The sequence below is a fragment of the Vigna umbellata genome, chromosome 2 (genome assembly GCF_029865625.1).
Source record: "Vigna umbellata cultivar VRB3 chromosome 2, Vumbellata_1.0, whole genome shotgun sequence".
Taxonomy (NCBI): domain Eukaryota; kingdom Viridiplantae; phylum Streptophyta; class Magnoliopsida; order Fabales; family Fabaceae; genus Vigna; species Vigna umbellata.
Genome location: NC_142166.1, coordinates 45,309,755 through 45,337,317, shown reverse-complemented (window position 1 = coordinate 45,337,317; position 27,563 = coordinate 45,309,755). Strand labels below are relative to the sequence as shown.

The window sequence follows — 27,563 nt, the reverse complement described above, 5'->3', positions numbered from 1 at the left end:
AAGGTATTGATTGAAGATTGATATTCATAAAATAGTAAATATACTTAAACAATATATAAAACAAAATTAGTGAAATATAATATCATAAATCAATAATACTAAAAACAACACATTTCTGAATATTTATATTCAAAGTACGTGTAATACATACATTTGAACAACGAACAATAATATTTTGAACTAATAAGTTTAAATCTAGAATAAAAAATTAAATAACGAATATTTTAGATCATTTAGGAAAAAAAAAGATTAAGACTATTAGAAATTATATTGAACTTGTTTTCCGAAAAACCATATTTTTCATTGAAAGCTATGAACAAAATTTTTATTTTATCAAACATTTATCAGTTTTCATAAAAAAAAAATTCTGCTTGCCAATTATTAGACCGGTTCAATTTTAAAGTGTTTCTAAGTTAAAATTCCAAACATAAGGATTCAACCTAAATAAAAAATCTTAGCAACCTTCAAAATTAAGCCTGTTTATACATTTTCATTTTGAAAAATAAAAACCTTATTTTTCAAAAAACACTAAAAGTACGTTCATTTTACGAAAAAAACTATTATATTCAATTATCGTCATGAGCTCAACAAGAAAAAGATTGATTCTTTGATACAGTTTATTGAAGAAAACCCAGTCCGTATGATAAGTACGCATTACCAAAATAAAAACAGCTTGTGAAAACGTAAGGCATGGAATAGCCTAAATAGTAACTATTGTCATAATATTTACAGCAGCAGGAGTAGTACAAAATTTTGTAGTTAGTGAGGACAAAAAGTTATATGCCAAAGAATAAGTGTAACGTGGGTGGTCTACATATAGAGTAACTCAAATAATCCATTCCAGTTTGATCACTGACAAAATTAAAAAGACAAATAACTCTCAGTCAAGTCAGATTAGGCTAAGGGAACTTCAAAAATAAAGATAAACCAGGTCCATGGACAAAGGAAAACACATAATCTTGATAGTAAGGATCATCTTTCGTATAACAAATACAGTAAGTGGTCAGCATCGTGTTAGAATATATAGAATGCAAAGGTGTTAGAAAATAAGTCATGGAATGGAACTCGACCACTGTCTTAGAACAACCAAATGCCAATTATCAAGGTACAAAGATGGGTGGCCACGACACACTCAAGCGAGTGAAGGTAGCCAGCCATTCAGTGATCATAGAAATGCCTTATCCTGTAACTACCTAAGCAAGTACTTCAATTAACATTTTTTTTAGGCTTAGAGGCTGCCTTGGTCATGGCAAGCCATTAGTTACAGAAAAAAAAAATCACTTACCAAGCCCACCAAATATCCTGGAATCATGAATACAAAGAATTCAATTTAACAACGGACACATTAGCTAAGCATGGTCTTTCAATAGATATATATATCTACGATCGCTCATAGCTAAGCAGCCTTGACATCGGATGGTGTTTTTGGCCTTTCAATAACAAATGAAGGCAAAACTAATATATGGCCAAACTTTTCACATTTCCAACCAAAAGACCAAACAGCTAACACCGAGAACCACCTTGATCGGCAGGGAGTTGCAATGAAGTGTGCTCCTATAAACGCCCAAACCCCATAGAATAGAAGTAGTATTTACAACAGCCAAACCAAAGTATGCGTAATGCAAGTCACTGCCTCAATGAACAAGTCACTCCAGTCACTGTGAATCAAATATTCATAACATATTAGTTTGAAAAACCATACTAGAAAAACACCTACGGTACAGGGTTCTAAAAAAACAGTTCTTCGAATTAAAAACATCACAGGGAAAAATGTAAATATCAAGCCCTCCATTCAACGTACCCTTAAGTGTATTTTCGGACAAACTTTAAACAAATTTCGGCGAACTTACAAAAAATTAAATACTTTTTGTTCTAACTAAAAAAAAACTGAAAAGGATCTCTTTTTGGAGGGATACAAAGAATAGCTATAATAGAATTAAAAAAAAGAAAATGCTTAATCGAAGCATACCTAATTCTTTCAATTGTGTATATATAGAACACAACATATTTCACAATTTTTAAAAAATTCAATAATCACAGCTATATGACAATCCGAGCAGTTTAAAGTGATAACAATAGTACTACAAGTAAAGATGGCAAATAAACTCATCCTCGTGAGTATTATCTGAACCCGTCCCTGTTTTGACAGAGAATTCCACATTCACTCGATACAAGTACGGATATGGATAATACCCGATTCATTCAGTTGGGTATGAAGACAAAGATATACATATCCAATTCATCCCCGTTCTCATTCGCACCCTAATATTCAGCTCCAGCTCGTCTCGTTAAAATTAAAGTACCCACGATTTTATAGGTAACCTAATATTCGTAGTCTTTAGTTTTATAACCTTAAACTACACACTTTTTGACCTATTTTAAAATTGTTGGCTTATTTTATATCTATAAAATTCACTCATATCTAAGGTACTTTCTCTTTTATCATAACCTTTATGTGGTTATGTTCAAATAATATATAATCAATAACAGTAAATCAAATCATTTTTATGTATTACATTTGAATATTTCTACTTCTTTTTAATATTTTTAATATACTATTTTTGTCACATAAAATATCACTCTCAATTTCAAGTGTTCAATCATTTAGTAACTAATATAAAAAACTTATCTTTTTCATTCATCCATAATTTTTCAGTTAGACTATTTTGATAACATAAAAAATTTTCTTTTTCACCTTATAATACTTTTAATTATGCATTTGTTTTCCTTCATGATATTTCGTTGAATAGTATATCAAATTGTTTCTAAGACACACATGATCATTTTCACTTTTTAATATTTTTATTTGTTGTTTAATTTTATCATTTAGAATATTCTTTTATTGATTTTTTATATAATTATTTTTATTTTCTAATTGGTTATCATAACTGAAATTTTATCATCGTAAATCTTATTTACTATAATATAATAACTTAGTGTATTTGTTATGAATCTGTTCATCATCATCAACATTGAAAAAAATGAAAGATCTATGATAAATTTCAATTATTATTAATTTAATCTTTATTTTTTGTGTGATTTCGTTTAAGTGGTATATCATATTTTTTATTAGTGTATAAAAATATTTCATTAGAATTTAAAGAAAGAAAATAAAGAAACATTTAAAACACTTTTAAACTTCGATAGTTCTTTTTTTTTTAAAAAAAAGATAAAAATATATTTTAATTTTACCAACTTTGTTTCATACGTTTGCAAGTTTGCATATAAATTTAATAAATATTTTGATTCTAATGAAATTTTATTAGGTAATTTTATTTGAAATGTATACAATTATAATTTTTTTCTAAAAATTTGATATTAAAAAAATAATACATCCCTTTGATATTGAATATTTAATAATATCAACTTTCTCATGTCATGATTTTATAATTTGTTATAAAAATTAATTAATTGATATTAAAATAGAAAGAAAGTGGGTATACTCATTACCAAGTAGGAATGGGGATGAGATAAAATTGTTATACCAGTTGAGTATGAGTACGGGGATGGAATGAATTTTTTCTTTAGGCATGGGTATGGGTAATAAAACCAGTTGCCATCCCTAACTACCGGTCTTAAAAATCTTACATCAACTAGTGATAATGTTAGTGTATATAGTTTATAAGTAATGGCAATAATCACCTTACAAACTTATTTTGTAAGGATGAGTTAGGCCCATTCTCACATCCTAATATCTATCACCCACAATCAGACTGCAGTAGTCTCATACACAAGATTATATGTTCCGACATGAAAGATGTGTTGAAAATCCCACATCAATTACAGATAAGTCAATATTAGTTTATAAGACAAGACAATCTTAACCTTATACACTGATTTTGTGAGGATGAGTTATGCTTATACTCCCTCTCTAACCACTTTAATTTCTATTTACCCGCATAAGAGAGAAAAATGTCTAGCATAATTTAATATTAAAAACAACCTAGTTGATCAAACTATTAAAGTATGGGTGACAAACAGAACAGAAACCAAAGAGGATTTTACTGAAGAGGAAACAAACAACATATTCATTCAGTACTAGAAGAGGAAACAAACAACATATTCATTAGTTCCAGAAGAGCCAAGAGTTTGGTCACTGCAAGAAAGTGATATAAAAAAATCCAGCACTCTAAAGCAATAGTAAAAGAAGATTTAAGGAAGAAAAAATTTCTTCTAAGGAGAACTTACCACTAAAAATGTGTATATGGTCAATGGATGTCAGTTAAGTTTTAGACTTCAGCTTAGCTTTGAGTTTTCTCAACTGCTCGCCTTGTTGCTTAAGGAATGAAAACATGATAAAAAAAATCAAGATGGAATAAAAGAAATAAATGAATATGATTTATGGGACATAACTGAAAGATTATATACCTTATATAACATTCTCCATGATTTGTTTGCTCTTTCTTGCAGTAAGCACCACTCTATGGCCATGTCATATTCAATATTGTTGGGCTGAGAACAATGTGAAGTAGATACAGCATCTCTCTGTACAACCAAAATCATACTGACAAATAAATGAAAATGAACCAACTATTTAACCAATATTTGAAAAATTGGCCTAAGATATGAACAAAAAAGATAGATCATGTACCATTTCTCGTTGCATCTGCATCATTCTAAGTTGATCAACAACATGATGCCCATAGAATACTGGCTTCTTTTCTGGAAAGACAGGAATTCCAAAGCTTCCAACAAGGGGTCTAACAAGTAACAAAATTAAATGTTTTTAACAAAAACAATAACTCGTACACTGACTAAAATTTTTAAGCTCACAAAGTTCTATACAGTGACTAATCAACATGGTAAATTAGTCTATGTAACAGCCAAAGTTCATTTACTATATAAGGTGTCACACTCTTGCATCTGCTGCAACAAATGTTTCCATCTTTTCCAATGTTGTGAACATTGAGATCTCACATGGAATTGGAAGGGGGATCATAACATGAATGGTAACATAATTTTCCGAAAAGACTGTAAAACTAAACAATCGTAGTAATTTGTCAATAATAGCTGCCCAAACAAAGGACTTCATGTCAGTGTAGTAGGCATCGTGGGATAAACGATATGATTCAATACCATCCATGACTCTGACAATGTGAATTATTTTTTATTCCTAGATTGCCAATCTTATTCCCCCAACAAGAGCAAATTTAGTGGGCCCCCCCAAACCATCTACTGCACACCTCGTCTATCTTCTTCCATAATTTTCTTCTCCTCTTCATTTCTTCTAATTTCATTTCTACAATGGAGCTCTACTCTTCATTTGACAAAAAAATTGCGTGACTAACTGTTTGTGTTCTCTCTTTTCGTATGTTGAAGTGTTGATTTTGGAACCCTGTTTATGTGATATTTACAGGTTTTTAGATGTTGTATGATGGCTTATTCTGCTGAAGAACGGCTCAAGCCAAAAGGAGGTAGAGATTAAACGGTAGTACTACAAAAGTGTTCCCTTCTTGAACAAATCAATTGATAACACCCAAAATGGTTCATAGAAATATAAGAGCTTTTTAGAAATGGTGATACACCTTGATATGTGATAGTCAGATGAAAGAGAAAGGGAGACTACTTACTAATTTTCTTGTTAATTAATAGTCCAAGTGGGAGATTTTTTTGAAGTCTTTATCGATAGATGGCAAATTAATGTTGAATTGTAGGAAAATATGGTGGAAGGAAGTGGGGAGGAGAATGTAGTCCCCTTGTGTTGCGCAGCTCATTGCCTTGACCTAATCCTTGAGGACATTTGAGAATAAGGAGTTTTGGAGAAAAATGAAAATTGAGAGTTCTTTCTCTGCTGATTATATTTTAATAATGCAATCTCAAATACAAAAAGGTTGATAAGAAAAGCTACTCCCTAGGACCCAATTTGATTGAAAAGTACAACAAGAAATAACTTTTCGAGATATTTGAGAAGACAGTAATAAACTATACAAAGAAATTTAAGAATAACCATAGTTAGCTACTATGGGGCTGAGACTTTTGCAAAGTCTATATATAGTCTTATCCCTTGGGGGACGGGGATAAGGGGGACTAGGGAGGACTGTAGTTTTGTAAACAGGGAAGCCCTATGAAAGGAAGAGTGTTTCCTTTGTAAATGATTGTTGAATAGATTACTTGTGGATTAGTTAGTGTAAATGGGTTCTACACACGCTTTCTTGGAACTTCTCTGTTTTCTGATCAAGGCAAGTATCACCTTTTCTAACCCTCCACCCTCAAGTTAAAGGACATAGATAAGCATGGAACATATGAACTCAATTTGAGGTCACCTTAAAGACTTGATAGAACATCTCCAACATGATCATTGGAGCTGATAAATTCGGTACTAATTCCTCTTAACAACTCTCAAACAAAATGACAATCATCTTGTGTTTGGTTTGTTCATGGAACCAAGAATTAAAGGCAGTGTGAAGTGTAGATAGATTGTCACAATACAATATCATTTATTGAATGTCACAAAATTCCAATTCTTGGAGAAGTTAATTCATCCACACATGTTCACGTGTGATTTATATCGCAGCAATTGCATTTTGTTTCTTGGTTTTCTAGTAAATAATATTGTCTCAAATAAATACACAATACCCAATAGTGGAACACCTATATGTAGAAGATTGCTAAATAGGCATCGCAACACCTAGAAATTTGGTATTTGCTATCATTTTTCTTTAATCCTTGCACTGGGCCCTTCTTGAGGCACTAGACAATGTAGATTACAACTGATAGGATATGGAGAGTTTATGAGAGAAAAAGAAGAGGGTATGAGGAAGTTAGGAGAGTTAATGAGGCATAACTGTAATAGCAGTTGGGGGCGGGAAAAGAGCTCTTATAAAGAGCTGGTGTATTGTTGTCCTGGTTCATTTTTTGAATTTGATTCTTTGTATAGATAAGAAGCATTTCTTGGCTCCCTTGGAGGTTTTGGTTACAAAATTGAAGGAATTAATAACGGAATTACTCTATTTCACTATCTTTCTTCTGGTTTGGTGTGTGATAGTGAAGAGTTTAGGTAGGTTTCATACCCAGAAACCTATCAATTGGTCAGACCTGCCAAATAATATGGTGAGAGGAGCAAAATGGAGGGAAAGTTGAGCGCTTTAGATGGAAGAATGGAGGGAAGGATGAATGTCTTCGACGATCAAATTGAGGCGATAGAAACCATGATGGATGGGTTGAAAGCCGAAATGATGGCGTTACATCAAGAAATTAGAGAAGTCACATGAGTTCTTGGAGGGCGAGCACGGAATCTTGATCACAATTCTAAGGGGAGTCAAGTTTCTGTGAACGAAAAAAGAAGGGGGAGAAGGGAGTGTTCTTATGAAGAATTGGACTACGACCGGAGCGAGGTTTAACCCAATTGGGTGAAGAGGGTAAAGTTACCCACCTTTGAAGGAATCGACCCACTAGGCTAGGTTTCCAGAGCGAAGAAGTTCTTCGAGATTCAAAATGTGACGGGGAGAGAAAGGCTCCAACTGGCTTACATGTGTATGGAGGGGAGCGCTAGTTATTGGTTACGATTCTGGAAAGCCAAGGCCAAGAATCCATCTTGGGAAGAATTGAGGGAGACTCTGGTGAGGAGGTTTGGAGACCGGGACAGGGGGGCGGTGTTCGAAAGACTGGCTGTGATAAAACAAAGAGGTGCGGTGGACGAATACATCCAGGAATTTGAGATGTTGGTGGTGCAGACGAAGGGGGTGATTAAGGACCAACTCTTAGGGTATTTTTTCCCGGCCTACAAGGCGACATAAGGAGTCAAATCCGCCCACATAACTAAGGAGTTACTGGCCAGCAAGGAAGTCATGCGAGATGTGGAAGAAGCGAATCGAGGTTCACGAACGACTGTAGGTACGATGACCAAGAGTAATCAATCTTGGGAAGATACCAAGGAGGCATGAGGATTGTCGCTAGGTCTGAACCTTTCAGAGACGGTCAGGGGTGACAGGGAGTTACAGAGAACGCTGGCACATGGAGGGCACGCTGGGTCCAGCAGCGTCCAAGGCGGGAAGCAACGTGGTAAGTGACGCTTGCGACAGAGGAGTGAGAAACCTACCCTACCCGGAATACATCAAACAAAGGAAGGAAGGGAGGTGTTTCTACTGCGACGGGCCTTATAGCCCAGATGCCCAGAAAGGAGCTTGAGAGTGGTGATAACGGGGGAAGACGGAGAGGAAGAAGAGGAGGAAAAAACAGAGGAAGTGGACCAAAGACCGATGGAATTGTCTTCGTTCTCAGTGAGAGGTCTCACCCAACCCAGGACTATGAAATTGCAGGGATGGGTAAGAGGAAGGAAGGTGTTGATCTTGATTAAGAGTGGCGCTAGCCACAACTTCATAGCTAAGGAACTGGTGGAGGAATTGGGAATGTCAGTGGAGGACCCACAGCCTTACCAAGTGTGTCTAGGCGATGGATAGAAGAGGAGGACACAAGGGTGTTGTAGGGAGGTTTTAGTGAAAGTAGACGAAACAAAGATAGTGGAGTAGTTCTACCTATTTGAAATGGAAGGGGTAGACTTCATATTGGGGATAGATTGGTTGGCTAAATTGGGGGAGGTTACCATTAACTGTGGAGAGTTGAAGATGGTCTTTAGGTAGGGGGAGAAGACAATGATGATTAGAGGGGATCCCACTCTGGCAAAGAAAATAGAGGCTGTTACCTTGGTGTGGAGTTTGGGGCGGACAGAGATGAGTGAAGAGGATGATACGGACCAGGTACTGACGACGGGGTAGAAGGAAGAGTTAGAGCAGGTGTTGGCACAGTTCAAAGAGGTATTCAAAGAGCCCAGAGGCCTGCCTCCAGCCCGCGATATGGTACACAGGATATCCCTCAAGGAAGGAGATGACCCAATGAATGTTCAGCCCTACAGATATCCACATCTGATGAAGGAGATATCCACATCTGATGAAGGAGGAGATAGAAAACCATGTTGCTGATATGCTGAGAACAGGGACAATAAGACCCAGTACAAGCCCATATTCAAGTCCTCTGACACTGGTTAAGAAGAAGGTCGGCAACTTGCGTTTCTATATCGACTAGAAGGCACTGAACAGAGCTACCATACTAGATAAATTTACGATTCCAGTGATAAAAGAGCTACTAGACAAACTAAGGGGCGCAAGATACTTTTCCAAAGTGGATTTAAAAGCTGGGTATCACCAGATTCGTATAGGGGAGGAAGATATACAGAAAACAGCCTTTAGAACTCATCAAGCACACTATGAGTTCTTAGTCATGCCATTTGGCCTTATCAATGCACCAACTACGTTTCAGAGTATGATGAATAGTCTGCTGAAGCCCTATCTGAGGAGGTTCGTGTTAGTGTTCTTTGTTGACATTTTGATCTCCAGTAGATCGTGGGGGAGCATATGGAGCACATTGGTCAAGTGTTGAGTACCCTAAGACAACATCAATGGGTGGCTAATAGAAAGAAATGTGAGTTTGGGAAGATGCAGACAGAGATCTAGGACATCTGATTTCAGAGGCAGAGGTGGAAATGGACAAGAAGGTGATAGCAATTTCAGGGTGGACAGAACCCAGGACCCTAAAAGCTTTGAGGGGGTTCTTGGGTCTCACAGGGTACTATAGAAGATTTATGAAGGATTATGGGACGATGGCTCAGCCCTTAACAAAATTATTAAAGAAAGGACAATTTGTTTGGTCATCTCAAGCAAGTCAGGCAATGGCGAGATTAAAGGAAGCTATTACTACAACGCCAATTTTAGCCCTGCCAGACTTCACTCAACAATTTCATATTGAGTGCAACTCATGGGGGAGGAGTAGGAGCAGTTCTCACACAAAATAAAAGGCATGTTGCTTTCTTCAGCAAGGCATTGTCGAGGGATCTTTAAGTAAATCCATTTATGGAAAAGAGCTCATGGCCTTGGTGATAGCCATCCAACATTGGAGGCCCTATCTCCTCGGTCAAAAATTCATAGTAAATAATGACCAGAGGAGTCTCAGATATCTTTTAGAGCAAACAATCACCACCCATAATCAGCAGAACTGGTTGGCAAAGCTTCTGGGGTCTGATTTTGACATTGTTTACAAATTTGGGATTACTAATAGGGTGGTCGATGCTCTATCGTGAAAGGGAGAGGATAGGGAAGAAGAGGAGATGGAGATGAGGGTGGTACCAAGGCCTTATTGGCTAGATTTCCAGGAGGTTCTGAGGGAAGTGGAGGAGGATGAGACTCTTAAGAAATAATGGAGGAAGTAAAAACAAATCCCAATTCGCACCTTGCGTTTACTCTAGAGAATAGCAAGCTTCACTACAAGGGGAGGCTGGTGCTGTCAGCCCAATCAGTATGGATCCCCAAGCTTATAGTCGAGTTCCATACAACAAACACTAGGGGACATTCAGGTGTTTATAGGACATATCACAAGGTGCCTCAGTCCTTGTATTGGGTGGGGATGAAAAAGTTTGTCACCGATTTTATGGCCAGTTGCTTGGTTTGTCAGCAGCACAAGTATTTGGCATCTTCTCCTCAAGGCTTGATACAGCCTTTGCCAATACCGCAAGCCATTTGGGAAGAAGTGAGCATGGACTTCATAGTCAGGCTGCCAAAATCGCAAGGTCATGATGCAGTGTTAGTGGTGGTCGACCGCTTGAGCAAATATGGACACTTTATCCCCTTAAAACATCCATTCACAGCTCGAACAATAGCAGAGATTTTCGTCAAGGAGGTGGTTATATTGTATGGGGTGCCAATATTTATAGTTAGTGACCGCGACCCACTATTTCTGAGTTTATTCTGGAAGGAGTTGTTCAAGTTGCAGGGGACCAAAGTCAAAACAAAAAAGATCATTAAAACGGGGCAAGTATAGACCACTAAAACTTACCATGAATGACCAAAGTCAAAACAAAAAAGACACTAATGTTGAATAAGATCTCATTATATTTCAAAATAGAATGACCAAAGACAAAAAAAAGTCACTAATAATGAAAAAGAACTCATTATAAATGCAGTTATCATACAACATGGGGTTGAGTACATACAGTCCATTTGACAATAAGAAGCAGCCCTCATCTAGTTCTCTAACAACCTTTGCTGCTGTTTCCATTTTCTTAAATATAGCAAAAGCTTGACCTGCATAATAACCAATATTACGCCATTGTTATATTCAAGCTGATTAACGAAAGAAGGGGTTTTAACAAGGTTTGAAAGAAAAGAACAAAGACTCTAGTTCCAACCAGAATGAGGGCTAGTGTAGTCGTTTTTCTGGATCACCTTTGCAGTGCAACGTTCTTTAAAACCAGTCCAAATAATATTCTGTTATTTAGAGCAAAAAGCAATTACTCAATGAAATTGGCGACAGGAAGCATACTGAGTAACAACAAACTGATAGAAAGACTAACTGCCACGAATAAAATAGTAAAATCAAAAGCTATTTACTCTGCTTCCAGCAAGGAGAAGATTAAGGTAAAAAAACAAAATGAATAGACACATAAATTGTAACACAAACTGTAAGCAAAAAGGTGCCTGGTTGAAAAATTGTCACCATATACCACCAGGGCACAGCTATTATAAGTTATTCGACAACACTGTCAAAAACAAAACCAAGGAAAGAAGAAAATTTATTAAGAATGAATATGACTTTGATTATCCCACCAAAGGCAATCCCTATAAAAAGACCATTGGAAGAACACCAAAAAGACCCAAGTTAGTGAACTACTCTTCTAGATGACCTCCAAAGACTACTTGACAATAGAAAATTCAAGGTGCCAAAACCTCTAAATTAACACAATAACTTGTGTTACCTTGGATTTAAAAATCTCTTAAAAACTAAATGATACTTTATTAAACTATGAATTTCCCAAAATTCAATAGAAATTCCATTTTGACTAACAACTTTACAATTACCCATTCTCTTAAGGGTTTTTTTCACAACTAAACATGAATTATGCGGTAGTAAGACCTTGTTCATCCCCTTGAAATTCTACTCTTTAATGTTATAAGTCAATCCCTGTTCGTCATTACAAGTCTATATATATATAATTCTCCAATCTCTCTTTGATATTGAAATATGTAACAAAAGCTTTCTCTTTTTCGTGCTTAATGCATCTTACTTGATACAAATCTGTCAACCTTTATATACTTTTCACAAGCTTTTGTCGCAAGATTTTTGGTAAAACAAAAGCCTTTATGCTGTGCTCATCGTTGCTTTCATGGTGTTCCTTTCTCTATTTGTTGCAAGCTTGCAAATCTTATGATCTCTATTCTTATTCCAAGATTTTTCTTAAGCTCTTAAATAGATTTGGGTTGTGCCTCATTAATAGCTTTCTCTGTCATTTTGATATGTTATGCAAATTCATATCATTATTGTATCCATATTATAAGGCCTTAAAATCCCTAGCCCAAATGATTTGGTGCATCCATATAGTTATTTATCACCCTGTCTTGAACAATTTTAGTCCACCAAGAATTTTTAAATACCAAGCCCAAATGAATTTGGGACTACCATTTAATTCCCAATTACTTTCATCCAATAATTTGTCCCTATAAAAAACTATCATCTCACTTCCATGTTGCCAACTAAGACTCTCCCGGAATCACCTTATAATCCTTACAAACTCTTTTATCAATGCTTCTTACCAAAAAGAAATCAATTTGTAACCTTAAGTTTCCCCGAATAAGTGTTAACACATACATTCCCCCTGGTTCCTAAAACAAGTTTTATAATCCTGAAATCGTAAGTCATAGAGAAATCAAGAATAGATCTCCATTCATCATTTAGTTTCCCAAAAACTTAAACCAGTATTAGGTAATGTAAATCGTCTTTTTCCTAACCAAAATGTCCATACTGCCCCCAAAGATAATTTTTCCCTCTTAGGAAAAAAGCCTTGAGAACACCATTCCGAATATTCCCACCTGTGGCACACTATTACTAATGCCATAAATTGACACCCATGCAACCATTAATTTTAAAGCTAAAAACTATGCATAACATCATTTTTATATTCATAGGCATTTCTTTCCGTTGTCTACAATACAACCACATTGCACTTTCACTGTGGTTAAATCACTGAGAATTAAACTGTAAAATAATTCTAGAGGGCTTAATTGATCCCTCTCACAATCTTCTATTTATAAGAATAAATTGATACAAAAGTACATGATAAATAGAATAACCCTAGACACAATATAATCATGATAAATAGGGTAATCCTAAACACAATATAATCATGATAAATAGGGTAATCCTTGACACACTATAATGATGATAAAATAGGATAAATATCCTAACAAAATCCATTGAAAGGATTAGTGACAAAACAAGTCACGAAAGATGGAACCGTTCTAGTACCATCTCAAGGAGAGAGAAATCGAGAAGGAATATAATAAATTATGTGTTGGATAAACACATAAGTGTTCTTATTTATAATGAAGAAGGGATACAATATTAAAAACCAAAATCAATATATGGTAATGGGAAAGATTTGACAACATGTTTTCCTATCAAATCACATCTCATAATTGTAACATTCCTGTTGTAATTAGAGGAAATATCTATAGAATCTTCTTAATTAGAAAAAATATCTACAGAATCTTCTTAATTAGAAAAAATATCTATAAAATATTCTTAATTAGAGAAAATATCTATAGAATCTTCAAAATTATTTTTCAATATATTGTTTCCTTATTTTCCTATTTTAGAATATTAGATTGCTACAGATAGAGGTAAAGAGAATGTAATTGACATGAATGAAAATAATAAAATCATTTTCTTTTTCAAGTTGGTATCAAAACTCCCGATCTTGGGAGCTCTGTTTCCGCTGCATCAGTAGCCACCACCGTCGTTGTCTGACCATCGTAGTTGCCATTGTAGTCGGTTGGGATCGTTGATAGGGCAGAAAGGTACGCCCAACTCCGGCAAACACAACATCAGAAATCGCTCCGGGAAAGAAGTCGCCAAGCACCAGAAATCGCTCCGAAAAAGAAGTCGAGAAACAATATACTGAAAAATAATCTAGAAGATCATACATCTATTTTCTCTAATTAGGAAGATTCTATCGATATTTTCTCTAATTAAGAAGATGCTATAGATATTTCCTCTAATTACAACCCTTCCCTTTAAGTTGATAAATGAATGTCAATCATTTCCAACTTGCCTATAAGATCTTGAAATCTATCCGGAAGGAGCGCTTTTGTAAAAATATCTATTATCCGATGTTTTGTAGGAACATGAGTTGTAATCACAAAGACAAATTTTTTGACAAAAAACATGAAAGAAAACAACCCACTTTGACTCTCGAGCAAGAAAAATTATCTAATCCGAAGGTGAGCATCCCTAAAGATATAATTGAGGAAGTAAGAATTACTAAGGATTTACCAATTGCATTGAGAAAAGAAAGAAGATCATGTGATAAATATCCTATTTCTCAGTATGTTTGCACTAACAATCTCTCTAATAAACACAAAAGCTTTATTACTGCCATTGATGCCACAGAAATTCCTACCTAAATCCAAGAGGCCATGAAACTTGAACATTGGAATCAAGCCATGAAAGAAGAGATGAATGATGCATTAGAAAGAAATTCAACTTGGGAGATTGTTGAGAAGCCAAGTGACAAGAAGGTAGTAAGGTGTAGATGGATATTCCCAGTGAAACATAAGGCAAATGGGACAATAGAAAGATATAAAGCTAAATTGGTGGCAAAAGGATATAATGATTTTATGTGTGAATATAAGTTTATTATTAAGAATTTTGAGTGGCATATAATGATTTTATGTGTGGATATAAGTTTAATAAAATTTTAAATTTGTAGGACCTTACGATCCATGTTACAATCTTCCAATTTATGATTTATATTTCTCTTTCTGATCTTGAGTAAGATCTAGATTTTTACTTCCTTGCAAGTGAGCTAAGTCCCAATGAAATGATTGAGTTGTTATGCTCTTTAAATAGAAAGAGTTGCACACTTACTATAAGTCATAGTTTTTCGCCTAGTTGTAACCGCTTGATCTAACATTTGATATCAAAGCCAAGGTTACAAACTTGATTTCCGACAACATAATGATTGAAAGGTGATTGTTGTAAGTCGCATCAATCATTCTTTGACAAAAATCAAATGGACTAAGTCCCAATTGAGTTATGACACTTTAATTGCTACATTCTTAAATAGGAATTATTCCTTGAATATAAGCTATAGATTATTCCTTGATTATACGAGCTCAATCCAACACATAGTCTTCAACTGAAATCATGACAATTCTCATCTATGGCTTTGTTTAATGCTTTAAACAAAATGTAAGGAAACAGCCACCATAAGAATCAACTTAAGAGTAATAAAAAATTGTTCTCTAATCACCACAGGAAATATAAGGAAAAATCTATGAATTCAAGTAAATGCATCAATTCAAAATACGCAAAAATTGATAGTTGATTTTGCATATAGGCAAGTAAAGGAGTCAATTCATCAATTAGAAAAGAATTAGAACACCTATAAAGTGAATGTCACCTGTGAATAGATAAAGAATTAGAAAGATTTAATGAAAAGACCTATAAAGTCAAGTGAATGCATCATCTCAAAGCCTGCAAAATCAATAGTTCAATTTGTGTACAGGCATGAAAATCAGCTTATATTCCAAATCAAATGAACCTTTTCAATAACAGGATTTAACATGCTAGCTTTAAATGGTACTTTTATGGGTTGTAGGATCTGTATTCTAGTTCTCCACCTAATGAATAAGAATACATAAATTGGGAATGATTATTACCTGTACCTCTGATGAAGATAAAGATGGATCCAAGTTTTGAAGTAGCACAAGTTTTCGTTGCTCAAAAGCAGTTTTCAGTTTTTCTTCCCAAGGCTGAAAATAATATAAATCATCCATAATGTCTCAAGCTTTATTTCACTATATCTCAGTCAAAAACATCAGCCAAAACAAGCAAAATCATAGATACCACATAGTTCATTGCATTGCATCCTACAAGTAAATTCAGTTAAAGAAAGGCAACTCGAGAAAATAAAAAGAAAAAAGAACTTACAATTTCCTTAAACCATTTGCGTCTATCCTGTGACAAAATGGAGGGGGAAATTGAATAAGCAAACCACCAAAGTACAAACTATTTGAATTGATGTCAACAAGAAACACACAGCAAAATCAACTAAACAATTAAATTACAAACAATTGACATCAAAACATGCCATTATTTACCAAATTTTAAAATGAAAATTTCTTAAAATATATTAATTCCTTAAGAAAAACATTCCAACAGGATTGCCCACTGAAATAAACCTCAAACAGGAAATCACATAGGATGTGCTCAAAAGAGTTTCATCAATTCCTTATCATTAACAGTTGTAGTTTATTTATTATGTCACTAATGAGAATTGATTAGATTATGTATTTAACTGAGTCATTGATGAAAAATGGTCATGGGTGTTCCAATTAATCAACCTCCTTTAACAAGATAGGATTTGTATTGTGTTAATGAGAATTGGTAAAGAAAAAAACTATTGGAATCAAAAACATGCAAATCCTATCAATAGTACTAAATTGCATTCATATTTGTCAGTTCATCACTATGGTAGAAGGATTGCATCTTTGCAGCTATAGGCCATCATGTTGAAGGCCACCGAGTTGCAACTCCTTGTCATCCCTAAAGACATGCACAAAATCCGAGCTGTTGCTGCTACTGCATCAGCGTGTATAAAGCCCATTTTGACCCTAAAAAATATCATTTTAAGGTTTTAGGAGGAAATCATGGAATTTAAACCTGCTTTGGCCGCCCAGTTAAATTTATTGATGCACTGAAAACCTAACCTGTTTTGACCTATGTTTTTAATTTTGGAACAGTAACTAAACAAGTGAAGATAGAAATTCAAAGTTCAATGATCTGACCATAGTTAAACCAGTGATAATTAATAATATGATTTTAATTCTAATGTCCTAGAGAGGAAAAATCATACAAAAAAAAAAATAACGTAAAACTTATAAATTCATAGTTCAAAAAATAAACTTCACTAATAGATGTCATAACTCAGCATACAACACCCAAATTAAAATGAAACTAAATCAAATGAGATAAATTTTAAGTTCAAAAGCAAAACACATTAACACCTAATAAAATTTATTAAAACATAAAGACAATACCAACATAAATAAATATAATTGATGCAATTATCATTACAAGCTTTGAAATATACTAATCATCATAATTATGTGCTTTGAAATACATTAATCGTCATAATTATGAGCTTGGAATTAAATAAATAAAAGGCAAAAGGCTCCTCACTACAAACCAATTTGCTTTGGTTCAACCCATCTTACACAAGTACTATACAATACTAGAGATATCAAAATAAGTCATAACCCACAAACCAACCCAACTCACTAAAGGTTCAGCAAGGTTGGGCTATAAAACTTGAGATTGAAACTGTAAAATAATTCTTGAGGGCTTAAAGGATCCCTCTCACTCTCATTTTATATATAAGAAAGTTTAATGCAAAGTATATGATAAATAAGGTAACCCTAAACACAATATAATCATGATAAATAAGGTAACCCTAGACACAATATAATCACGATAAATAGGTAACCCTAAACACAATATAATGATGATAAATATTTTAACACTCCCTCTCAAGCTGGAGCATACAAATTATATGCATCAAGCTTGGAACAAATAAACTCAATCCGAAGACCCCTTAATAACTTGGTCAACACATCTGCGAGTTGATTGTTTGACCCAACAAACTCAATACATATTTCTTTAGTCAACAACTTTTCACGAACAAAATGACAATCAATTTCTATATGTTTAGTCCTCTCGTGAAACACTGGATTTGACGCAATGTGGAGAGCAGCTTGATTATCGCATTACATCTTCATAGTATGGATGTCACAGAAGTTAAGCTCTTGAAGGAATTGTTTCACCCATATAAGTTCACATGTGAGTGACGCCATCGCCCTATAATCGGCTTCAGCTGTTGATCGAGCTACTACATTATGTTTCTTACTTATCCATGGAATAATGTTTCCTCCCAGAAAAACACAATATCCTATAGTAGACCGTCTATCAATAGGCGAACCTGCCCAAATGTTTTCTTTATCTTCATATAACAATCCTTGCCCGGGAGACTTTTTGATATACCTTAGAATGCGAATGAAAGCATTCCCATGGTCAACACATGGAGCCTGCATGAACTGACTAACCACTCCAACTGCAAAGGATAGATCTGGCCTTGTAATAGTGAGATAAATCAGTTTTCCAACCAGCCTCCTATTCCTCTCTGGATCGGAGAATAATTCACCTTCTTCTGTCCTTAATTTCTGGTTTGGGTCCATAGGACTGTCTACCGGTCTGCAATCAATCATGTCGGTTTCTTGTAATATATCAAGAGCATACTTCCTTTGGGAGATTACAACTCCATCTTTTGATTGCGCTAGTTCAATGCCTAAGTATTTGAGACTTCCAAGATCCTTGGTTTGAAAATGTCTACACAAGTAGTCTTTCAGTTAGAGATATTCCAACAGCATCATTTCCTGTAATGACAATATCATCACCATATATTATTGAGTAAACACATTTCCCAAGAGAAGAATGTGTTTTAACAATGGAGCTAATCTTTCCAAACCAAGCACGTGGTGATTGCTTAAGGCCATAAAGAGATCGATGCAATTTGCATACCATACCAGACCTCCCCTGAGCAACAAACCCAGGAGGTTGCTCCATATAAACTTCTTCCTCAAGATCACCATGTAGGAAGGCATTCTTGATATCCAATTAATGAAGTGGCCAGTGACGAATGGCTACCATGGCAAAGAAGAGGTGAATAGTAGTCATCTTGGCTACAGTAGAGAAAGTGTCACACTAATCAAGACCATAAACCTGAGTGTAACTTTTTGCAACAAGTCGAGCTTTGAGCCAATCAATTTCACCATCAGGGCCGATTTTAATTGCAAACACCCAGCGACAACCAACCGCCTTTTTGCTCGGGGGAAGGGGCACCAGCTCCCAAGTATTATTGTGGTCAAGAGCCTGCATTTCTGCAATCATAACTTGTCGCCATTCAAGATGATCAAGTGCTTCTTTCACATTATTAGGTATAACAACAGAAGACACTGAGGATAAAAGAGAAAAGTAGGAGGGTGACAATCGATGATAGCTAAGAAAATTATAAATGGGATGAGGGTTTCGAGTAGAACAAGTACCTTTTCTGAGGGAAATAGGCCATGATGAATCATTTTCACCAGGAGGCGTGGGAGGAGGTCACGAAGGAGAAGAATCTAAAGTAGGAGATTCACCATTGTCTTGGGGAGGTGGATTATCCATTGAGGCCCTGTGTGGGAGTATGTGAAGAAACGGGTGCAGGAGAATTGTGATCAAGACTTGGAATGATAGAGACAGGGGAGCTATTTGACTCCGCCACTAGAATAGGAAGGACCTGCTGGAGGATAGAAACATCCTGAACAGATGGAGAGAAGTAAGGAGTTTGTTCAAAGAATGTGACATTGGAAGACATGTAATACTTCTTAGTTTCAAGAGAGTAACACCGATATCCTTTTTGGAGTTGAGAATAGCCTAAGAATACAGATTAGAGAGCGCGAGCGGAGAGTTTGTCTAGACCTGGAGACATGTTGTTAGGATATAGGGTATTTGGATATAATGGGAAAGGGGATTAGGATAGAAGGCAGAGGAATTGTATAAATAGATTGATTGGATAGTTAGAAGGCAGTTTTTTAGTACATTGATTGTTGACAGGTTATGACCTGTGAAGAGGGTTAAGCCTCTAAATTCTTTTTGTACAGACACTCTTACTTAAATAATATTCAGTTTTCTCTCTTTCTTGTGTCTTCTTGGTGAGTGAGAGAGTCTTTGATTAGGTTCCCAATTTAGGAACCTATCACATCTCATGAACAAAACGTACACAGCCAAACACTCGAGGAGATGTATGAAAAAGAGGATCATTAGGAAGTAGAATGGAGAAAGGGACTTTATTATCAAGAGAGGAGGAGGGCATCCTATTAATAAGATAACATGTAGTCAAGATGGCATCCCCCAGCAATGGACAGGAATATGGGCACCAAGCAAAAGGGTACGGGCAGTTTCAACCAAGTGTCTTCAACAGCAGATTGGGCTTCAACCATGAAGGACACCATATCATGATCTGTCATTTTAAGATATGCAAGCTTGTTTGCAGTGTCATAGAGACGTTGGATATCGTTGGCATAGATGCTTTGAGCTTTCTTCCAAAAGGAGTTACAAGTTTTGAAAACCCTCAAAGATATAAGAAGTTTGGGTTCCACTGATCGCCATAACAGGGCACACAACTGGAAATCTGCTTGTTTCCACTAATTAGCTTTTCAGCAAGCACATGGCTTCCATCTCGCTCAAGGTGGTCATAATGCCCTTGACCAAGGAACCACATTTCAACGGCAACAGACTATGATAGATAATTTTTCCCATTTAGCTTCTTGGAGGTAATTGATGGACTTCCAGAGAAGGAAAAAGTACTACCCGGCGCCATCTTTGAAGAAGACGAATCGCACCAACGAGGAACAAGAAAACCCTAAGCATTTAGACGAACGGAACTGTGATGACAGCCAGCGATGGACGGCAACGGCCGGAATGGACGACCGACGGCGGACTGCGGTGAACAGCGACAGACGTTGGCGAACAGCGGCACCAGACAGATGCTACGAGACAGAAACCAGAGCGGGATCGACTCGCTCTAATACCAACTTGAGATTGAAACTGTAAAATAATTCTTGAGGGCTTGAAGGATCTCTCTCCCTCTCATTCTATATATAAGAGTTTAATATAAAGTACATGATAAATAGGGTAACTCTAAACACAATATAATCATGATAAATAGGGTAACCCTAAACACAATATAATCATGATAAATAAGGTAACCCTAAACACAATATAATGATGATAAATACCCTAACAGGCTCCTCACTACAAACCAATTTGCTTTGGTTCAACCCATCTTACACAAGTAGTATACAATACTAGAGGTGTCAAAATGAGTCATAACCCACAAACCAACCCAACTCACTAAAGGTTCAAGCAAGGTTGGGCTATAAAACATGAAGCCACACAAAAACTAAGTCAAAATCAATCCAACTCATATAACCTATGACCTAAACTAATTTGAGACAAGTTGGCCCATTTTCATAATGAAAACAAATATGGAGAAGTTTCACATATCAAGAAAGATTAAGAAAATCACATTTTTTAAGCTTATCTCGAGTTTCTCATAAATTTGGATATTTTCAATTGAGTTCTTATTAAATTTTTGTGGTTTATTTTGTCTTGAAAATTTGTATAATTTTCATTTAAGTCTCAGTCCTATTAGTAAAAATTGTGTTTCAAATTTTAAGATCGTGAGTCTTCGATCTTCTTCTCCTTCCCCAATCTCACATTACCTGAAAGTTGCATTTTTAGAGGATTGACTTGGATCGGTATTGGAAATCACAACTCGCATGGGAGCGCAGAGTCTTAGAATGCAATCCCTCCCTACAGCGAGGAAGAAGTTGACAGACCTAGTGGCGATTTATATTTCCTGTTCTGATCTTGAGTAAGATCACGATTTTGACTATCTTGGTCCTTGCTGTTAATTTTTTCCATTAACTGGGTGAAGGGTCTTTAATCTTGCCCAATCATCTTGCTTATTTGTCTCCATATGTTATTTTACATTAATATTAGACGAAGTAGTTTTGTGGTTAACATCACAGGTGGCTTTTATTTTTTTGGTTCAAAACGACAAGGAAAGTCTCGTTGGATTGAGACTGGAAAGGAAAAGAAAACAAATGTGTTGAGTAAGGGCAAACTAAAACCTAAATACAAGGTTGGAGGACTACGGAATAAGCATTGGGAGACTACAAAACAAAATGAATATTATATTCACAACTCAATTGAAAATGTTCATATTTATCAAGGAATTGAAACTTAATTAAGCTTAATTTAAAATTTGACAAGTCACCCACCAACAAATGATGGGACAAGCCAACTTGAAAATTTTTTAAGACACCACAAAGTAAGTCGAATTGAGTTAAATTGCTTTTAGCTCAACCCATGTGAGTTGGGTTGGTTCTCTTTCACAAATCTTATATACATAAGATACAAATGTTATAACCCACAAGAGTTAGTAGCAAATAGCAATGCAAAGCAACCACCATCCAAAACCATTATACCAAGACAATAGTTATTTTTATCCCTAAGTTGGTGTATATGACATGAATCATTGTTGTAGCTAAACAAAGAAAGAAAGGAGCAAGCCTCAATGGAAACGTCATGACAGGTTACTGAAAATGTCAATAGAACTCGAGAGAAAAAATAAAAGAGGAAGGGAGTGAATTACATATGAGGGATAGTGAAATAATAGGGTGAAAAACATATATTATAGTTCAAAAGATAAAATTACCCTTTTATACTTAATGAAAATAACACCCAAAAGTATGACACCTTTTGGGTCATAATTGGCACCATAGGTCAAACCAAGATTTCAACACAAAATATCACAGAAACAAAGAGATCTCTTTGAATTTGGACATAACACACAACATATGGGCACAAAGCCAATGTGTTACATGACCTTTCTACCACAAAGTGATGTTGCTCCACTTCACATAAACATCATAAAGACATTAACACGCGATATTGACTAATGTGTTCTAACCCAAAATACGATTGATTGAAGCAATTTCTTCTCTTCAAGGCAGGCCCAAAATCTATGTGAAGCACTATAGTGTGAAACGACAAGGATTTTAGCTCTTAACAAGTCAAGATCTCATAATGACCAAAAATATAACTAAAAAGTTTCTTATAAGGCTTGAACAATTCTCACCACACAAGCAATTTTATGGGATTGTATTAGAAAATGTCACAAACATGTTGTGCCATTAACATTGCCCCAGTCTACGCCTAGCGCCCTCAACATGAAAAGGGGTGTTGGAAAATTGTCTTAATTGCAATCACACCTAGTTAACATATATAATGAGAGATCTATATGCGAGGAGCTGATTAAAAAAGTTTAAGAGTTTTACCGTGGAACACCATGATGTCAACTCTTAGTGGGCTGAAATTTAGCATCAACTATTGGTATGGTCAATGTAGTCCTTATAAGGCTAGGGAATCCTCACCTTACATTCTATGAGAAACAAGTTGCTATATCTTAAAGAAAAACAAGGAAGATTATAAGAAAAGAAAAAAAAAATCTCAAACAACTACAAAGTAAATATAATAACTTGATAACAAAGCAAATCAAATTTCTATATCTTAAAATTGTAAAATAACCTCATGCATAAATCATTGAAGAAAATAAGTTTTTGACCTTCAAATGTTAATTGATAGCCACAACTATATCACAAAAATATAATCGACCATAAATAAGTATCAATAAATTTAAACATTATGAGATAACCCAATAGTTGGAATCTAAACCCAACCCATAAACAAAACCAAACTAATTTTGGTCTATTATCACAACAACTTTTTAATTACTTGAGTTTGGCATTTAAGTTAAAAACGGGGCCAAAAGTTCAAAATAATAAATGTTTTATATAACTCTTCAGAATAATTTTAGAATTCTTTGCCTCCATTAGTAGTTTGATGGTAAAATGAACTTATTAGTGTGACACTAGAAGCTATCCATTTAAAATGCCTAAGAATTTAGTGTGATATGGAAATTTTTCATGTTAATCTAGTGTGCATACAATAGAATTACCCTAGAAATGCATCACTCTTTATCGCGAAGCACCAAGCCCTAGAGGATAAAATGGAAAGGGATTTTACAAATCAAGCAACACAACCCCTTTGCATTACCAATTAAATAAATTGGCTCTAAAGTAATATGATATTAGCCCAATCAGATCGTTGTCTAACCCACGCATTAAAAGCACAATTGGGCTAAATGCCACCATTAGAGGTTGGTCAGTGTTCATAGCTTGAAGACTATCTTGTTCACTTGGTTATGTGGTGAAGTAGTAGGGTAAGAAGTGCCAAGAGAACAATAACTATGAAGACAAAGAAAAAGGGCTTGCGATGCAACTTACATCATCAGGTCTTCGAGTAACTTCCGTTGGACGAAAATCTCTCTCGTGTTCCACATTCAATGAAATCATTGAAGAGTCTTTGCACAACTTGTCACCAGTGAGTTTCGTTGTCTTGTCAATCTTTAACCTCTTGGAAGGAAGCTCCTCCACATCAAAAGAATCCACTTCGCGTTGAAGCTTATATTTATCCTTTGATGAAGATGGAGCTACAGTCTTCACATCATCGCCATTATCGTCATCATCGTCATAAGTAATAAGCTTTCGACTCTTCCCATTATTGTTCATCTTTGCACTAGAAACCTTATCAAAACCGCCCCGACTTTCCTTCTTGGAAGTCATTTCCTCCACTACTCCCTTATTAAATTGTCCAACCGAAACACCACCATCCTTGTGATCATTTCCTAAATTAACTCTAGATGTGGAAATGTTCTTCTCAATAGAGTCATTTCCACGCCCATTGTCCATTTTAGCCATTTCCCTCATTTTCAAATCAGTTCTAGGACCGTGTGATAGTTTAGAAAATGATTTTTGTTTAACCAAGGAGGCCTTGTGACCTCCCTTTTCTTCAACTTTATCTTGAGGTGCATTCTTGTTGTTGGAAACCAGGTGCAAAGAATCATTAAGTTCACTTGCTTCCTTTACACCAGTTCTCAAAGTAGGTTTTTTTCCCAACAATGATTTAGAAACAGCATGTTCTCTAGCTAATGCGTCAAAACACTTGCCATCTGGTTTTTCAATCAATGGCTGACTGTTATTTTGACTCAAAGGAGTCACAGCTTCATTACATGCCATGAAGTTCCCGCTAACCTCTTTCTTTTCTAAACCGGGTTTCACAATACCAACATGCTTTCGACTATCTAAATTGTTAAAAATATTTTTAACTGCAACAATTAGAGAAACAAATTCACAATATATTCAAAAATTTAAAACTAAATAGAATTAGACTCGTTGCACATTATTTAGGATCAACAGCATCAATGAAATTTCTAGTACTACACAACAGAAACAGTGTAATTTATCGATTAAACATTCAAAATAATTTGAAGCCTCAATTTATTATATATATATATATATATATATATATATATATATATATATATATATAAATACAAATAAATAAGCATATCCCATAATTAAAAATTCACATTAAACAAGAAAAACGTTCAACATGCGTTTGGAAAATGTTCAGTTTACAAGTTTCTCCATATTTGCAGATTTCTCCAGAATTCCCCCTAATTAACTAGAGTCAATATTAGAATACGTACAAGTTCAATTTGTAAGAGTAAGAGGGTGTCATGTGGTAGTCTTTTCTTGTCTCAATTTTTTTTGGACAAAATTATGTTTTCGCTGATCATTCTAAGTATAGGACATGTATAGTGATGTATGAGGTTCCCCTAAATACCCACAGGTGTAAGTGTAATTCCATTTTACAACTGAGGAAATTTTTAGAATAATTTTAAAAAAGATGGGATGGCATACCTTCAATTCCAGCAATCTTGTCATCTATCTTATCCAATATCTTGCACTTTCCAACATCAAAAAAACGATAGAATACAAATTCAGCCATTTTAACTTCTGCATCAGATGGATATGGATTCCTGCTGTCCTTAGAAATGCAAACAATATTGCATTTGCCGGCAATAGCTTCCTGATGCAATATACGAAATGAACAAAAATCTAGCAAGTTTTTAAGATGTTGCCAGTCCACTCCAGACCAAGAAAAAAAAATCATGCAATGGTTTCAAGATTAAAAAGAAGCAGTAGTTCGATTTAAATTATACAAACAACAATTTATGAACCACAGATTCCACCTTTAAATAGCAAACAAATACACACACGTCATAACATGATTATAAATTTGCAACAAATCTCCCTCCTCATAAATTACTGTGCCTCTGTTAAGACTTAAACATATGAGAATCCTACCCAAAAGACCGGGAGAACTCCAAGACTTGATACCACATCAAGTGATTTTTCTACTAAATATGAAACTCTTAACCTCCACCTGTAAGAACTGACGTCCACGGCAGTTTTCAATCGGTCAACACTCACACATGCTAGCCCTTTTCCCTGTGACATTGGTTTGCACCTTAATCCAGCCTAGCCTATAAGTAACCTTTTCCAGGTTTGGTTCTCAATGAAAGTATCAATCGTCAAGACTTACATGAATCAGAACAACCCAACCCAAAAGACTGGTTCCTAAGGTATGAAAATTGAGGCTTAAATATCAAATCAAGAAATCTATTCTACTCAATATAGAACTCCTAACAACCTCCCTTTGACAAAATCCATTCCCTTTCATTTCTATATAAATAGTTCTAAACAATATAATGTTAACTTCATTCCAGTTCACTTCATCTCGTTCCACCTCATTTCATTTCATTTCATTCCCATGACCATTAAACAACCACACGTGGCCTAGAAGTTCACAATGGAATAACTTAAAGCACACCCTCTAAATTGTTCCATCGTGCTTAAACAATGAACCAATAATGACGCTAATAAAGCTTAATTATTAGACACTAAACAGTTACCAAGTCACTCTTCCCCCGTACTTCGATCAAACAGACAGCAGAGAAGAAATTCACATTCCACAAGGCAATTTAACAACATCAGAAAAGTAAAGTATAACCCTAGTCGAACATTAAGAAAAACAAATTACCAGAGGATTGACGTTTGCAAGTCCTTCACCTTCACCAGATGCCAGAAACAACTCGTTCTCGAGTGCGTCATTTCCTTCCAAAAAGTTTCCGATCTCAGAAGGACGAAAATACCATAGAACCTTGACTCTCTTGTTCTTATCAGAGGTCTCCCATATTTTAACGATTTTGCCAATGTAATGCTCGGGTTCGCCTTCCTTGTATAGAAACACCGAGTCGAAGAGCGAGTATTCTACACCATCGTAGAAAAACGAATCGTAAAAGCGCACATCCTTCTTCCTCCCGCCAACCGATCTCATATTACCCCACTTGAACTCGATAACTTCTTCCCCTGCTTCTACCATATTCTGAGTTCTAAAAGTAAAATACAAATGCAAAAAAACATTGGTGAGAATGATCGAGAATCAGTAAAATCTATCACGGTGAGTTCAATTTCGAAATACAGCATCAATGTCGTGTAACTAAGAGAGAAAATTCGGTACCCGTGTAAACAGTTGCCGTGATTTTCTGTTATAGAGAAAACGAGACCGTTGAAGATTTGCAATGGTGTACCGTGTATGGCAATTGAGCGGATCCCTCCGTCAAGTACACACGGCCGGTGACGGTGAGCACCGAACAACGCAACCCCGGAGTAGCTTTGCAAAACCCTAACGGGGATCGGTGAGAAAGAATGCGATTGGAACCTCTGATTTTATTTTTGGACTGTTTTAAAAAGTTTGTTTTTCATATACATTTTGAACAATTTTAATTTATGTGCTAATTATTTTTTTTACCGTGATAAGCAAAAGAAAATGACTGGTTTCAGAGCATGACTATTCAAATTTTTATATCTATAACTATTGCTTTTTAGTGATTGTTAATCCTTTTAGTGGAACATTTCTTAGTAGAATTTCCCTTTATGATAAATTAA

At 35.4% G+C, this 27,563-nt stretch overlaps 1 protein-coding gene across 4 annotated transcripts; it reads right to left on the bottom strand.

Moving 5' to 3' along the window:
- Nucleotides 1-936: 936 nt before the first annotated feature.
- LOC124835100 (bromo-adjacent homology (BAH) domain-containing protein) lies at nucleotides 937-27,347 on the bottom strand. 4 transcript variants are annotated; one of them, XM_088107049.1, is made up of 12 exons: nucleotides 27,136-27,347; nucleotides 26,656-27,007; nucleotides 25,473-25,641; nucleotides 23,994-24,874; nucleotides 15,976-16,002; nucleotides 15,705-15,797; nucleotides 11,177-11,255; nucleotides 10,982-11,072; nucleotides 4,592-4,700; nucleotides 4,369-4,485; nucleotides 4,189-4,276; nucleotides 937-1,658 (listed from the first exon to the last, which is right to left on the bottom strand). In XM_088107049.1, the coding sequence occupies exons 2-11, from the start codon at nucleotides 26,995-26,997 to the stop codon at nucleotides 4,223-4,225; spliced, it is 1,962 nt and encodes a 653-aa protein (XP_087963175.1). In that variant the 5' UTR covers nucleotides 26,998-27,007; nucleotides 27,136-27,347; the 3' UTR covers nucleotides 937-1,658; nucleotides 4,189-4,222. The 4 variants fall into 4 exon arrangements, with proteins under 4 accessions (XP_087963175.1, XP_087963177.1, XP_087963176.1 ...); XM_088107051.1 differs by having other exon boundaries at nucleotides 15,711-15,797; XM_088107050.1 differs by having other exon boundaries at nucleotides 26,656-27,000.
- Nucleotides 27,348-27,563: the final 216 nt, after the last annotated feature.

Bases quoted from the DNA above. Each gene is read 5' to 3' on its own strand.
- LOC124835100 (XM_088107049.1), bottom strand. From the start codon at position 26,997: ATGGTAGAAGCAGGGGAAGAAGTTATCGAGTTCAAGTGGGGTAATATG. The intron at 16,003-23,993 runs GTAAGTTGCATC...ATTTTGTCACAG, and splicing joins TTACTCGAAGACCTGATGAT to GATAGACGCAAATGGTTTAA. The intron at 15,798-15,975 runs GTAAGTTCTTTT...TATTATTTTCAG, and splicing joins GCAAATGGTTTAAGGAAATT to CCTTGGGAAGAAAAACTGAA.